A 14543-nucleotide genomic window follows, 5' to 3' on the forward strand; every position below is an offset into this window, starting at 1 on the left:
ACCACGGAAGTTACTGAAATATTGAGATTTGAATTTATCAGTGTCAAGCAAGGGTAAATTAGACCTCGTTTAGTCAGCAAAAGAGACGCCAGAATATATATTTACTAATTTAAATAATATTTATAAAGTGAATGGAAACTAAAAAAAAAATAATTCAATGGCGAAAATGCACTAAATCGCTTGTCATGAATGCTTTTTAAGTTTTGTCCGAATTCGCTTTGAATTCATCGAATTTCCGCTACTAATTCTTACTTTATTGGAGGCTTCAAGGGCGCTTCTACTATATTGTATTGCATTAAATTTTTTGTTACTATTTTCGCAGGCGCCAGCCGCTCAACGCCAAAAATCATAACTTTCTTCAAGGGACACGGCATGAAATCGCTGGGATTCAGCATTGTGGGCGGACGTGACTCGCCAAAAGGCAATATGGGTATTTTCGTAAAGACTGTATTCCCTTCGGGGCAAGCGGCGGATGATGGCACCCTGCAGGCGGGTAAGTCAAGCTACGCGCTCTGAATACTTTTTTGATTTAATACATTTTATGAATAAAAATTTCCACTTTTTGATCAAACTCAGGCGATGAAATAGTCGAAATTAATGGCACCTCGGTGCAGGGCATGAGCCACGCGGAAACCATACGCCTGTTCAAGGACGTGCGTGAGGGTGCAATAGTGCTAAAGGTGTTGAGAAGGAAGTAAGTCCAGCGCTACCTGTTTTGAGACAACCTAACGAAAAAAAATTTAAACATATACTTTTTTTATCGAAGGTTACAAAAGGCCAAATCAATGGGCGCTTAGTGTGGACCAAAAACGCTACCATGGAAAGCAATTATCACGAGGCACGGCCGCTTGTTAAATATTAATATAATTAAATTAAATTAATTGTAAAAATAAATATTAAAAGTATGCAGACGTAGGTTAGCGTTAAAAATGTTTATAATGTCATAATATAGTCTAATTTATGTAGTGATAAGCTCGAGCTTGATTTTAAACAATAAAATAAAGTATTAAATTGTATATGCGATTTTTAAATATTTTTTGTTTTAGAAATGGGCGAGAAATAAAAAAGTAGGCAAAAATAAATCTTGGAGAGGTAAAAAAATGCGTCAAAAATTCTGAAAAAAAAAAAATAAAAAAAATAAAAAAATAAATAAAAAAAACAAAAAAATAAATAAAAAAAAACAAAAAAATAAATAAAAAAACAAAAAAAAAATAATAAAAAAAAAAAATAAAAATATATATAAATAAAAAATAATAAATAATAAATAAATTTAAAAAAATATATATAAATAAAAAATAATAAATAAATTTAAAAAAATATTATTAAAAAAAACATAATTTATAATACAAAATACAAAAAAACTAATAAATATTATATTAGAAAAAAAATATAATAAATAATGTATTAAAAAATAATAATAATAAATAAAAAATTTATAAAAAACAGTAAATAAATAATTTATAAAACAGAGTAAATAAAATAATTAAAAAATATAATAAATAAATTATTAAAAATAAATAATAATACCTATATTAAAAAATAACTAATATATAAAATATTAGAAACGAAATTAACTAAATATTAATTAAAATTAAATTTAAAAAAAACCAAAATATATATAAAAAAAAACAACAGCAAAAAATTTAAAAACCGAACAAAAAAATTAAAAAAAAAAACAACAAAAAATATGTTTACAAAACAACAAAAAAAATTTCAAAAACAACAAAATATAATAAAAAAAAACAGTAAATAAATAATTTATAAAACACTGTAAATAAAATAATTAAAAAATATATTAAATAAATTATTAAAAATAAATAATAATACTTATATTAAAAAAAAAATTATATATAAAATATTAGAAACGAAATTAACTTAATATTAATTAAAATTAAATTTAACAAAAACCAAAATATATATAAAAAAAACAACAGCAAAAAATTTAAAAACCGAACAAAAAAATTTAAAAAAAAACAACAAAAAATATGTTTACAAAACAACAAAAAAAATTTCAAAAACAACAAAGTATAATAAATAAATAAAAAAAGGAATAAAAACAATGAAAAATATAATAGAAAAAATAAATAAATAAATAATATAAATATTTAAAAAATTAATTAAATATTAAAAAAAAATTAGTATTTAAAAAAATTAACAAAAAATATAAATTATATATTAGAAAAAAATTTAAAAAACAAAAATAAATTAAATATTTAAAAAAATAAATAATTAAATATTAAAAAAACAATAAAAAAAAACAAGAAATAAATCAAATTTTAAAATTAATGTGTATTAAAATATTAAAAAACAATAAAAAAAAACAAGAAATAAATCAAATTTTAAAATTAATGTGTATTAAAATTTAAAAAATAAATGTATTAAAATTTAAAAAAAAAATGTATAAAAATTAAAAAACATTTATAAAAATTAAAAAAAAATTTATGAGAAATTTATTTTAAAAAAATAAACAATTTATAAGAAAACAATTTAACTTTAACTAAAAATAAATTTAAATATAAACAAAATTCTAAAAAGAAAAATAATTTTTTTTTTAGAAAAAAATATTTTTTTGAAATATCTGAGGATGATATTTAACTATTAACAAAAATGATAAGTAAAATTCAATGGGTCTCTGGGTGCGTTCGAGCTACGTAATAATAACAGCAGTACAGCTACTGTGTTGCATATTTGCTGATATGCAGACAAAAATTTAGTGTTGCCGATTATTTGCATAAATTGCGTGCAAAAACTGACAGCAGAACGTGATGCTGTTGCAAGTGTTGCCATAAATTCACGCCGAACGTGATACTTTGACAAACTTGCAACACTGCTGTCGTGATTGCCATCTCGAACGCACCCTCTCTCTCTCTATCTCTCTCTCTTTCTCCTATTACTTCACAGCAACCGAACAACCGTTAGTTATGCGAAGTAGGGATAATTTCAATTTACTTTTATTTACATACAATATATAATTTTATTTCGATATTTTTTGTGTTTATCTTTGTTTTGTTGATTTTTTTTAAGTTCTTACAAAAAAGAAATGCAGTAATAAACTGACGCGCATGCGCATTACAATTACAATTGTTACATTGAAATATCATTTACGCGTCTTATATAATAATTTATGTTTTGAAACAAACAGTATAACATATAATAAAAAAGGAATAATCAAATATTCTAATAATAATAGAACATCGAAGAGAAACATTGCAAACGACGTTGTTTATTTCTGTTTTTTTTTTCTTTTAAATATCGGCATTTGAACATGCGAAAAGGAACGAAGGATTTATATTATTATACTTGTATTTTTCTTTGTAATTAATTACTTGCTCCAAATATTTAAATACAAAACTTAGTGAGCGCTCTAGTACTTTACAACTTTTAAAAAATATAAGTTTTTAGATTTAGAATAATTTAAACTAAAATAAAAAACATTTGCTATTACTCACTCGTATTCGCGGTTTTAGACGCGCGGCTTTATGCGTTTGTATTTTGCTTTGCTTTGCTTTGCTTCTGTATTTCGATGAGACTAACTACTATACACGGCAACTAATGAAATTATAACTTATAGTACAAATGGATAAACAAAAATTCTGCTTTGCTCATTGAATTGTGGTAGTCTTTCTAGCATCTGTTGTTATTGTTGTGGTATTATTAATAAATCACTATTGTTTCCAGAACAAAATTAATATTAGAACTGCTACACTTTTGCTTCAAACTCTAGACGTTTAGGCGCATCAACAGATGGTGGAAAGTTTGCATGCATTTTTACATTGGTTTCGCGAGCATTTTATGTTTAATATGCTCCAAGAGCAATGGACAGTAGCGTTGGACAGTTTCTAGAAAGGCCGAAAATGTATTTCCATAATCTCATCGTCCGACGATGATGATACGCGCTGAGCTTGCTCATTGTCATCGCCGTCGTCGTTGTCGTTGTCATCGCTCATGGACGAATGTGAGTTGACATCTACCCAACCATCGCCGTCATCGTCATCACCGTCGTTGTTGTCGCTGTCATCATCGCTATCCATATCTTCGTCGTCGTCGTCGTCATCGCCGTCCGAACGATTGCGTCGACGAAAACGAAGCTGACCATCGCTGATATCAAAAACTGTAAAAAAAAAGAGATTAGATATTACATGCATTCGCACATATACAACCACGAATAACTGTATGTAATACTCACTGTCTGTTGAATCGCTGTCCGAACCATCCTCATCAGACTCAGGCTCTTCATCATCTTCCTGAAAGCAGAGATAACCAATTATTCAAAATCGCATCGATGAGGTCTTGTGCTGCCGCGTCAATCCCAGCGCCTAGGTCGGCGCGCACAGCGTTGCCATTAACAGCCAGGGCTCCGCCGACGCCGCCGCCGGCACCACCGCCGATCGCTCGGCCTGCAACAGCGCGATTGTTGCGATTGATGCGTAACGCATTACCCGCACTACCTCTGCTTGAGGCTGCTGCTGCTGCTGCAGCTGGTGCTAATCTAGCGCTGCGTGCACCGCCAGCGGCACTGGGACGTGGCGCAGCATGACCATTGCTACCGCGACCGATCATTACACCGACGCCGCCATTGCCACTGGCGGCCGCGGGCAACGCTGAGCTGCGAAAGCTCACGATGATTTCTTCACCACCGCCGCCGCTACCGCTGCCGCCGTTGTGTCGCCGACTTGCGTCGATGTCGATATTGATTTCGCGTATGCGTCCAAAACCACGAATATGATCACCGGCACGACGATTGTTAACTACGTCGGCGTTATCGTCATCGTCGTTCTGGTTGCGGGCAGCGGCAAGGTCAAGACCTCGAACGCCACCGCCACCGCCACCTCCTCCACCTCCACCACCATCACCATCATCATCGTCAATATCAATATTTATAATGGCGTTATTGTCGTCGTCATCATAGTTGTCAGCGTCCGCATGCGCTGCAGCGCGTTCTGTGCTATTGCTAGCGTCATTGCCGACGCCGACGCCCATGCATGACGCGTCGCCATGACGCACCTCATCTTGATTCTCGATCTTCTTCATGCCCACAGCGTAGATTTTAACGAAAGTCTCCGGCCGCGAATCGAACGCCGGCTGGTTCTCCACCAGCGCAATCAGACTGCCATTATCGCTTATGCTCATGTCGTAGATGCCGCGTCGCACGTCTATCGTCGATATCGATGAGTAATCGTACGCGTCCAGAACCTTAAAACTAGTCTCACAGGCAGGCAATTCCTCCAGCATCGCATCGATCCGCTCATCGGACGCTTCCGCATTGTAGCTGTAGATGACGCGCATCGGCGAGAATTTCAGGAAACACTGATCCAGCACCGGCACCGTCTGCAGCAGATGGAATGTACGCAGATCCCACACTTCGGTGTTTGAAATAATCTGCAATTCAAAGCATTTAGTTTATAAGTTAGTTAGTTAGTTAGTTTAGTTATTAATGCGGCACAATACCTCCAAACCGTTCGGGTGGAATACGCCGGAAAGACATTGATTCAGCTTGTCGAACTTGTGTATCTCCTTGCCGGAACGCACATCCCATAGTACACCATCTGAAAGCCGAGCCAGTTAGTATTTTGTTCTACGCTTGGAGCGCGGTGAAAAACTTACCTGACAGAATGAGCTCGTCGGTGGGACAGAAGGTGGCACGATTCTTGACATACTGATTGCTAAGCGTTGGCCTAAAATTGGAAATCTTATTTCCCGTATTTATATCGTAAATGATGGCGCACTACAGTAATCGATAAATTGTAAATGTGGATGAGCAAAATTAAAAAATCTAAATATAATTGAAAGGCGCGTGGACTCACATCATTTTGCGTGCCGAGCACTTTGTCCTGCGTTAAATTGTTGAATTCGCAATAGTAGTCGTCGCCAAAGCTGAGCTTCGTCGTGAACTCGTTATGTTGAATAGACCAGAGCACACTGAGTGGCGAACGCCAAGAGCACGAGGTCAACACCAGGTCGCCAGCGCGGTTCGAAATGATGGAATCAACCACATAGCTGTGGCATACGGAGGAGAATACTTCAGTGCCGGTGGAGAGATTGAATGCTTTCACTTCGCCGCGATGCGTGCCGACGAGCAGCAGTTTGGAGGGCGACACAATCTCACACGTGGAGAACTGCAGCGAGGGGAAGTCGTTGGAGCGCACCGAACGCCAGGGCGCGAAGTTCGAATGCACATAGCGACGATCCAGACGCGCTGTATTATAACCGGCTTGCGCTTTGAAAATGCGCGCTGTTAAATTCAGATTATCGCCCGAGCGGTTGGGCTTGGGGTCCGGGCACTTGTGTGGCGTGAATAAATCGAATTGCGGACATGTGGTCATCGGATTGTTGCACAAAGCATGCTGATTCGTGAGATACTCGGTGACGATGGTGCCCAGCGTGATGCCCGTCTGATTGCCGTGCTGCGGCGGCGGCGAACCGCTCTCCGAACGCACGTCCTCTGGCAGTGAGGATATTTGCTTTTGCAAGGAACGTTGCGCATTCGCATTCGCAATGGCCAAAGCACTGGCGCTGCTAGTGCTGGTGGATATTTTCTCTGACTTTTTCACTAATTTAATTGGCGTTACCGTGCTGCTGCTGCTCGGCAGCTCATCCATTGTCATGCTGTTGTTCAGTTGCTGCTGATCACTTGTTGCTGAATTCGCTATATTCTGTATGGCATTGTTGACGTCTTGCATGCGACTGCGCAAACGCTGGCGCGCCGATGATGAAGGCAATACTTTGTAGTCGAACGGCGATTGATGGAAGCTTTTCGCGATGTTCGCGGACGTTTGCGGGAGGCCCACCTCCTTCTGCAACATTTGCGCCGTCTGCAGCAGACCCTTCGATTCCAGATGATCGTGTATCAGTTGATAAAGCTGTTGCTCGTTATATTGGATTTTCGTTTGCGCGATCACATTGGCTTTGTGTATGTTGGCAAGTGAGGGATCCATTTTATTGGAAATGGGTTTTGTTTTGCCCGAAACGCGTTCAACGAGCTCGATTGCGTACTTCTGAAATAAGACATGCTCAGCGCGTTTCTCCTGCAGTATGGGATCGCGCATTAGCGTCTGTATTTGTCCGTTCGAAAATAGTGTTAGTTTTCCGACAATTTGGCCTACGCGCTCCGAGCGCGCCAGACCGGCCAAAGCGCGGCAAGCCATGCCACGAATACAGTCCGCATCGGTAATGGGCGCCTTGATTTGCATCAACGAGAGCAATATAATAATGCCGTTATTGGAGCACACCGACTCCCAAACCTTCTCAATTAGCTCTTCGCAATAGCGATTTGCTGGTTTGTTGCGCTTGGACGAATTGTTGCCTTTCGCTGCGTTACTTGGCTCTTTCTGCAATGCAAACGAGGCGTAAAATATTTATCTGTAATATTGTTGTTGTTATTAAGCATACCTTGGATGAGTGGAACACTTTGATGACGGTATTTGGTTCCTTCTGTAAAGCACAAAAGATAATATTGAAAGATTTGCTTTAACTTTATAAAGCTAAGCTTACCCTCGACAGCGGTGCACAGACGCAATGGACCAAGACGGCCAAAGCTGATTTTTGCACATCGGCATCTGCAGTGATATCGCCCGAAGCAGCAGCCAATATGAAGTAAATACCTGAGGCACCGGCGCTATCTGGCACATCCAAGCGCTCGCAATAAATGTGAAATACGCACGGTATAACACAGCAAATTGACAGCACGTCCAAGGCGGAGCGCACTATTTCGGATCTAAAACGTTGTTGTCATTAGTATTGCATTATGGGGGGAAATGTCTCTTAAGCAATTTACTACAAATATACCTGACACTGTTGTTCCAGTCGTAGGAAAGCGCTATGATTTTCAGCAGCAATGTTATACCGCTCACTTTCAACAGCTTGTCCACGGGCGCCCAATGTGCGCGCACCGATGTGTTCTCCTGTAATGTGCGCACCTGTTCGCTGATCTGCTCCAAACTTAGTTTCGCCGCTTTGGTGACAATATGTTGCGAGAACTCGGTGGAAAACAAGCATTGTTGACGCATAAAGTTATTGTACTTGTAGAAAAGATGACTTTCCATGTAGCGTTTGAGCGCCACACACACATGACGCACGAGTTGACGTGAAGCGCATTCCAAATCATCATTAATAGGGTTCTCGTCATCATCGTTGTTTGATGGATTCAAAATTTTTAGTATCGAAATCTAATAAAAAAAAATTTTAAAAATATAACAAAATTCGTCTTACAATGCCGTTAGTGCGTATATATAATGCATATATGTACATACCACATTGTAGAGCTTTCGCAAACCATCTTGCGCATCGAATTCATCCAAAATGACTTTGAACTGAAAACTTAGACCAAAGAACATGGTCGCATGGCAAACGCCCGAATCATAAGAGCGTTCCATTAGCCAAAGCGCGTAGTGCACTAATTCGACTATCACAGTTCGTGGCATGCTGCACATGCGTTCCATGGCCTCTTCACAGTAGGCGAGGTAGTAGAGATTTATAGAAACGCCAGTAGCTGCAATGCTGGGACGCGGCACTTTAAGCAGCAACTAAAATGCAATTAAATTAATTAGTTTATGTTAAGATTTATGCAATGTAAACACATTCAATTACCTCAAGTCCACCGTGCGCAATGAATTCTAGAGCGAATTTTTTATGACAAAGCAATGAAGCCAGATATCTGAGCGCCTCAAAGGCTAGACATGTGTCACGCCTATCCAAATTCTCTAAATAGCCGAATACTAATTGCATAGCACGATGTTCGAAAACCAAACCTAAATAATCTTGATGGTTACCGAGTGATGTTAAATAATGTAACATTAGCATTTGGCTTGATTCGGCGGTGGGCGGATGCAGTGGTATGTACATTTTCTTGTAGTAGTGCGAACCACTGCCTTGAGGGAAGGCATCACGACTGTTCTCTAGCAAAGTCGACATGTTCGAATTCGAACAATGTGTGTCCAATAATGTACTTTTCGAAGCTTGCGATGTTGTTGCTTTGGCATTATTCTCCGATTGGGGCGAAGACACGGAAGCTGTGTCGTTAGCAATCCAAGGCGCCAGAAATTGTTCAAATGAATCATTAGGTGAATTCGTTTCGGATGGTGGTAGCGGTGGTGGCGCAAGAATTGAAATGCTACATTCATTGCCAGAATTGTAGATCGCTTGTAACATATGTAGACGTTTTAGCATTTTCGGTATGAGTCGTACATTGCGTTCCTTGAATGACACTGCTATTTCGGTTACCTCCATAGCGGCACCTAGCAGACCGGTGGCATAACTTTGTAAAGGCTCAATACTATCTTCGGCCCAACCGAAAATTCTATGAATCAGATGTTCGAATTCGCCTTGAAATACGGCAGATGTCTCCAAACCAGGTGCAATTATGAATATTAGGCGGCATGATAGTATATTAAGTTCTAAGGAACTTTTTTGTATATTTTGGCGAGTAAAGAAATTATCACGCAGATAGTCGCTTACTAGCTAAAAGTCAAAAAGTAAATTAATAAAAACAGTTTGCAAAAAGTCAACACATTGTGTACGTTACCTTACTCACGAATGCATCTTTGCGGAAGAGCTGCTTTAGTAGTACACCAAATTGGCACTTGGGATCAGTACGATAGGGATGTCGATCCTCAAATGGATCGTGATTTTTACGCATATAAATTTCCTTTTCTTTTTCGAAGATTTCGGCCAATCTTAATAAATAGTCAAAATATTAATTTTTATTATTATTTACGTAGCCGAGGTTTAATTAAACAGTTATATATGTAAATTAACGTGCTCTTTGTTCATTCAAGTACTAAACTATTTTTAGATCTTTTAATCACTCATTTCGACACAACAATAAATAAGTGACAAAAAAGTAATAACAAAAACATGCTTACAACAATCTAGAAAGACAACAAATAAGAGCACGTTTATTCTGCTTCGATCAACATTATTTTTGCAAGCAATACAAAACCTGTTTGCGTGCATAAGCTTAGACGAACAAACCTAAAGGCATGTACTCTTATGTATGCGTGCAGTCACTTACCTTTTCAACACTGGCACTGGATCGAATCCGGAGCGTGTATGTTGTGCTTCCCAAATTTGCAACACTTGCGACATATCCTTAGTATCGAAATTTGGTTCTTCATCTTCGAACCCATAAAATGGATCGGCCTCAGCCGCTGCACCAGCTCCACCCTCTCCATTTTCACCTGCCTCTTCATTGGCCGCGTTCTCATTAGCTTCGTTGCGGCCATTAGACTCAATCTCCTCAGCTCCGTTCATCTCGGTATCTGTGTCTGCATTTGGTTCTGCTTGTGCTTGCTCATCATGTGTATTACTGGCAACTTCACTACTATTCGTATCCTGATTTTGCGTCGCGTTGACGTTGTTGGCAAGTGCTGTTGACGTTGTTGGCTGAATTTCTTCTGCATCACGCATTTCGGCATCACCTTGTTGATGCTCAACTGGCTCTACGTTATTGGGCGGCATTTAATGCCAAACTTTATCTTTTTGTACAAATATAGTCCTAACCTAACAAAACTTTTACACACGTCGGAGCAAAGAACGGAAGTTTTCCTTCTTTTGGGTTCGCGTGTACGAGTTATCGTTGTTGTTGTTGCTGTAATCACCCCTTTCAATTTTTTGCGAAATTGGTGTTCAGTAAAATTCAAGGTTAAAACTAATTCGTAATTCGACGAATAACTTTTCACTTCTGTTTATAAACAAATGTTTTTTGTTAATTTGCACTTATTTTTAGTAATTAAATAAAGAAACAAAAATCGTAAAACTATTGATAAATTTGTGTTTCACATAAAAGAAATTCCACTGAACTAAGCAGAAGGAAAATGCACGCGCTTTTTCGCTGCTGTCAAATTGGTACTGTGTCAGCGCTGCCATATCAGCATACGAAGATATTTATTGTAACAAACAAAATACTCAGGTACAGCTAAACAACACATTTATCATTCAGTATACATAAAATAATTATATTTGAAAATTTCAAATATTTATTAATTTAATTTATGCTCTACGTACTTTTAGATAAGAAATTATTATTATTATTTATATTAGCTTCGAATATGGCACGCTTCAAACTTTTTCATTTATGTTTACCCGATTCCGTGATTGGCAGCTTGGATCAAACAGCTGATTCAAGAACTTCAATTAGGCGGCCGCTGACGTTTAACTTTTGCATTCTTTTCTTAATAAACAAAATTTTCAATTTCTTTAAAATCAACAACTGTTTAGAATAATAAGTAAAACAAATTGCGGATCAAGCTCAATATGTCTTTTCTGTATATACTGAGTTGGATATCCACGGTGATACATATTGTTTTCATTACAATATCGATTGGTATGCAAGAATTTATGCCTTTTTGCAGGAGCTAATTATTTATTCATTATAGCGGCGGGTCTATACTATGTCGCTGAATTGGTGGAAGAGTACACACAAACTGCTCGAAAGCTAATCACAATGATGATCGGTGCAACCGTATTTGTGTATATAATGTTTATATTCTTTGACAATTTACCATGGAAGATGATACTGTGTGGTCTTGCAGCGCAAATATTTCACGGGATAATTATGAGCAATTTCCCATTCATACGGTTCCTGTCAGTTCCTTTTACTGGAGCAGTAGTATTACTGATTATTAACCATATGCTCGCCTTCCAGTACTTTACCAGCTATTATTACCCGTTCATACAGGTAAGCGCAGATACCCACGGTTCTTAAATGTGTAATAATTTAAAAAAAATTATGTTTTTAGATTTTGGCATATTTTACAATATGTCTCTGGCTGGTGCCATTTGCACTCTTCGTGTCCCTGAGTGCAAACGATAATGTGCTGCCGACTACGGTTAATGACAGTATGGGTAGGTTATGTGAACTTACGTTTTGCTTTAAAGTGCTCACTTAATATAATCATAGGAAGTCAAGATGTGGTTACGAATTATTTCAGCCGTGGGAAAAAACAAGGGCTGTTAACGCTTTTTAACTATGCTAAGGATAGTTTATTACCCACAAGAAACAAGAAATCTTTCTGAGAATTTCTGCTTGCAAATTCTGGAAAATGTGGACTGTTACCAAAACATTTTTGTTAAGTTGGAAAAGCTTGGTAATTGAATTATTTATTAATTAAACATAAATTATAGAATTTACACCGAAACTATCTTGTATTTTGTTTTTGCTTATGTGTCAAGAAACGTAACAAATTTAGGAACATAAAAATTTAAATACTATGTGTACATCCATAATATCATATAAATTCGCAATATTTATCCTGAGTGTTTGGATTCTGCATTCTTACATTAAGTAAATTACTTATCCTGTGTCTTAACGCTACCATCATTCATGCCGAAATATGCTTTGGTCGCCATATTCACGAATAATCCCGTTTCGACTACTCCAGGTATTTGCAGCAGTTCGCTGTTAACCTTTGCCCAGTCACAGTCGCAATTTTGTTTGAAATGCCAGTCGAGTATGAAATTGCCATTATCCGTTACACAAGGTCCGGCCTTAGCTACTGCCATGCGAAGTTTCAGCTCTCCACCATATTTAGCAGCAATGCGCTCTCTTATGGGGACATATGCCATTGGCACTACTTCAATGGGTATGCCCTTTTTGTACTGTTCACCCAAATGTTCTGAATTCTTTGTATAATCTGCTATTATTATCAACTTTTCAGCGCATGACGCTATAATTTTTTCCTGCAGTAGACAACCGCCACCACCTTTTATGAGTACCATATTCCGATCCACTTCGTCTGCGCCATCGATTGCCACTGCCAGTTTAGGATTGCGATCTAGATCACCGAGTACCAAGTTATTCTCCACAATGAGTTGGCGTGCTTGAAAGCTTGTTGGCACACAGGTCACCTTCAAACCTTCTTTATGCACTCGTTCAGCAAGGCGCTCCACAGCATATATCACGGTTGAACCACTACCAATACCTACGACGGTATTTGTCTTTACCCACTCGTCGATGGCGCGGTGAGCGGCAATGCGTTTTGCTTCGTTCAATGACATATTATTTGAACTTGAAACGGTTGTTTGCAAGACTGTTTGTGAAAAGCTGCTTAATGTTTTTCTTGTCAATTTGTTGAGATTACAATTGTAGTCAACTACTTTTAGTAAACGTATCACTGGTGTCCTTGTCATGTGCTGGCGTTAAATGCAATGCAATCAATTGTATAAATTATTAATAGCGGAACAGGTAAAAACTTTAAAAATAGATAATCAAAACAGTTAACTAAATTATTAAATGAACTTGGTATTCTTATCAATTTCTTTATTCTTCTTTACTATCTTTTCGCTTTCTTTACGTCAGAAAACGTCAAACATCGCACGTGTCATCCGCGCTGTGTTTATTTAGTATAGTAGAACTCATAAATTTCGCCGTTATGTTGAAAAACCTCTATTTCTAGATTTTATTACTTGTTGGAAAAGGTTTTCTTACCCACCCCGTGGTAATTTGGGCTTCGTTTATGAGTCGTGTCCTCGTTTCGAAAACGCTCTTCACTCTAAATGAATTCAAAGAATTTGTAATTTTACGCAGCCATACAGTGGACTCCTTCGCTACTTTGGTTGTTCAATTCCAATTACCGTTGATGCCTTTGTGTCTCAAGTAAAACTATTGTGGATCTTCGCTATGACGACCTATGTAATATGTTGGCACCGGTATTGCCTCTGTCCGAGTAAAATTACAACAACAAAAATACAAATCTTTGGTATGATGTAGCCAAAGACAGTTTGAGGAGCTTTTTAAGTCTATATTAAGTCTTTATCTAGACAGTATATTCTTGATCACCATCTGGATTACTGTTATGGCGAACGTTAAGTCCTGTACTGTTTAAGTTTACTCCATTTGGTTTTGTTCTTCCCAATTGACTGAGCTCCTCGACATCGTCTGCTCCAGTCACGGGCTAACGAGGGATATGTACCTCTCGGTTCATTTATTGTTGTCGCTTAGCTCACTAGACATAAGCTATTTTGTCTTGCTGTCGTTCCTGAATTCATTTCATGTTGTATCGAAGCAGTTGGGTGCAGTTACGATACTCGAACTCAGCCTGGCGCAATGAAGACTAGCTCAGCGGTTTATTGATAACTCAGACGCAATACTGTCAACTCAGCAAAAAATTATCTAGTCTCCTCTGGCTTGAACGTACCCTACAACTACGACTGCGATTAAGAAAATTAAGGATGCAGAGAATTATGCAATGTTAAATTGTGTGGATATATTCATTTAGTTTGCATCGAAGGTATCTAATTTGGAGTTCAACTGGTCGCATGGCAGCAAATCTTGCTTAAGCTTTACATATATTTCCACAAATATTGTTATGAGAATGTGGATATACCATAGAGTTTGCTACGATTCTACAAAAATCGTTTATGTCATCAAAATTCTCGAATGGGCAAATGAAACTTAAAACAGTACAACAAAAGCTCCCGCCCCTTTCGCGCATATCAAAATAGACGAAATAACGAAAATAACCGAATTACCTCCTTCAATTGTGTCTCAGTAGTGCTTTACTGGTATATTTATTGTGTCTCACCCGCCCACTCATTTTGGCATACCC

The 14543-nt window shown here is 37.6% G+C and overlaps 4 protein-coding genes across 7 annotated transcripts in view; 2 read left to right on the forward strand and 2 right to left on the reverse strand.

Annotated features, from left to right (window-relative positions):
- Window positions 1-1016, forward strand: part of a (arc) — a 73359-nt gene extending 72343 nt beyond the window's left edge. For all 3 annotated transcript variants that reach the window (XM_036374544.2, XM_070107902.1, XM_070107901.1), the window contains exons 6-8: window positions 323-493; window positions 577-694; window positions 767-1016. In XM_036374544.2, coding sequence (XP_036230437.2) covers window positions 323-493; window positions 577-694; window positions 767-797 — 320 coding nt within the window. In that variant the 3' untranslated portion in view covers window positions 798-1016. The remainder of the gene's footprint in view (window positions 1-322; window positions 494-576; window positions 695-766) is intronic.
- A 1401-nt stretch (window positions 1017-2417) lies between these two features.
- On the reverse strand, window positions 2418-10827 carry mahj (LisH and WD40 domain-containing protein mahjong). Of its 2 annotated transcripts, XM_014244884.3 has the most exons (13): window positions 10010-10823; window positions 9521-9671; window positions 8587-9456; window positions 8250-8522; window positions 7786-8165; window positions 7492-7714; window positions 7390-7431; window positions 5805-7328; window positions 5605-5725; window positions 5449-5546; window positions 5005-5379; window positions 4187-4244; window positions 2418-4111 (listed from the first exon to the last, which is right to left on the reverse strand). In XM_014244884.3, exons 1-13 carry the CDS (start codon window positions 10453-10455, stop codon window positions 3840-3842), a joined length of 4833 nt encoding a protein of 1610 aa, XP_014100359.2. In that variant the 5' UTR covers window positions 10456-10823; the 3' UTR covers window positions 2418-3839. The 2 variants fall into 2 exon arrangements, with proteins under 2 accessions (XP_014100359.2, XP_014100357.2); XM_014244882.3 differs by having other exon boundaries at window positions 4020-4111; window positions 4187-5379; window positions 10010-10827.
- A 285-nt stretch (window positions 10828-11112) lies between these two features.
- On the forward strand, window positions 11113-12134 carry LOC106625079 (protein TEX261). Its single transcript, XM_014244885.3, has 4 exons — window positions 11113-11320; window positions 11373-11674; window positions 11736-11841; window positions 11897-12134. The coding sequence occupies exons 1-4, from the start codon at window positions 11251-11253 to the stop codon at window positions 12010-12012; spliced, it is 594 nt and encodes a 197-aa protein (XP_014100360.1). The 5' UTR covers window positions 11113-11250; the 3' UTR covers window positions 12013-12134.
- Window positions 12115-13265, reverse strand: Rpi (Ribose-5-phosphate isomerase). Its single transcript, XM_014244881.3, has one exon. It carries the CDS (start codon window positions 13123-13125, stop codon window positions 12286-12288), a length of 840 nt encoding a protein of 279 aa, XP_014100356.2. The 5' UTR covers window positions 13126-13265; the 3' UTR covers window positions 12115-12285.
- Between the last annotated feature and the right edge of the window lie 1278 nt (window positions 13266-14543).

Source organism: Bactrocera oleae, chromosome 4 (assembly GCF_042242935.1).
Source record: "Bactrocera oleae isolate idBacOlea1 chromosome 4, idBacOlea1, whole genome shotgun sequence".
Classification (NCBI taxonomy): Eukaryota; Metazoa; Arthropoda; class Insecta; order Diptera; family Tephritidae; genus Bactrocera; species Bactrocera oleae.

Excerpts from the sequence above, each read along its gene's own strand:
- mahj (XM_014244882.3), bottom strand. The coding sequence starts at position 10,455 with ATGCCGCCCAATAACGTAGAGCCAGTTGAGCATCAACAAGGTGATGCC. Across the intron at positions 8,166-8,249 it reads TGCGAAAGCTCTACAATGTG|ATTTCGATACTAAAAATTTT; the intron begins GTATGTACATAT and ends TTTTTTTATTAG. Across the intron at positions 5,547-5,604 it reads CGACGAGCTCATTCTGTCAG|ATGGTGTACTATGGGATGTG; the intron begins GTAAGTTTTTCA and ends CTCGGCTTTCAG.
- Rpi (XM_014244881.3), bottom strand. The coding sequence starts at position 13,125 with ATGACAAGGACACCAGTGATACGTTTACTAAAAGTAGTTGACTACAAT.
- LOC106625079 (XM_014244885.3), top strand. The coding sequence starts at position 11,251 with ATGTCTTTTCTGTATATACTGAGTTGGATATCCACGGTGATACATATT. Across the intron at positions 11,321-11,372 it reads TTTCATTACAATATCGATTG|CGGCGGGTCTATACTATGTC; the intron begins GTATGCAAGAAT and ends TATTCATTATAG. Across the intron at positions 11,675-11,735 it reads ATTATTACCCGTTCATACAG|ATTTTGGCATATTTTACAAT; the intron begins GTAAGCGCAGAT and ends TTATGTTTTTAG.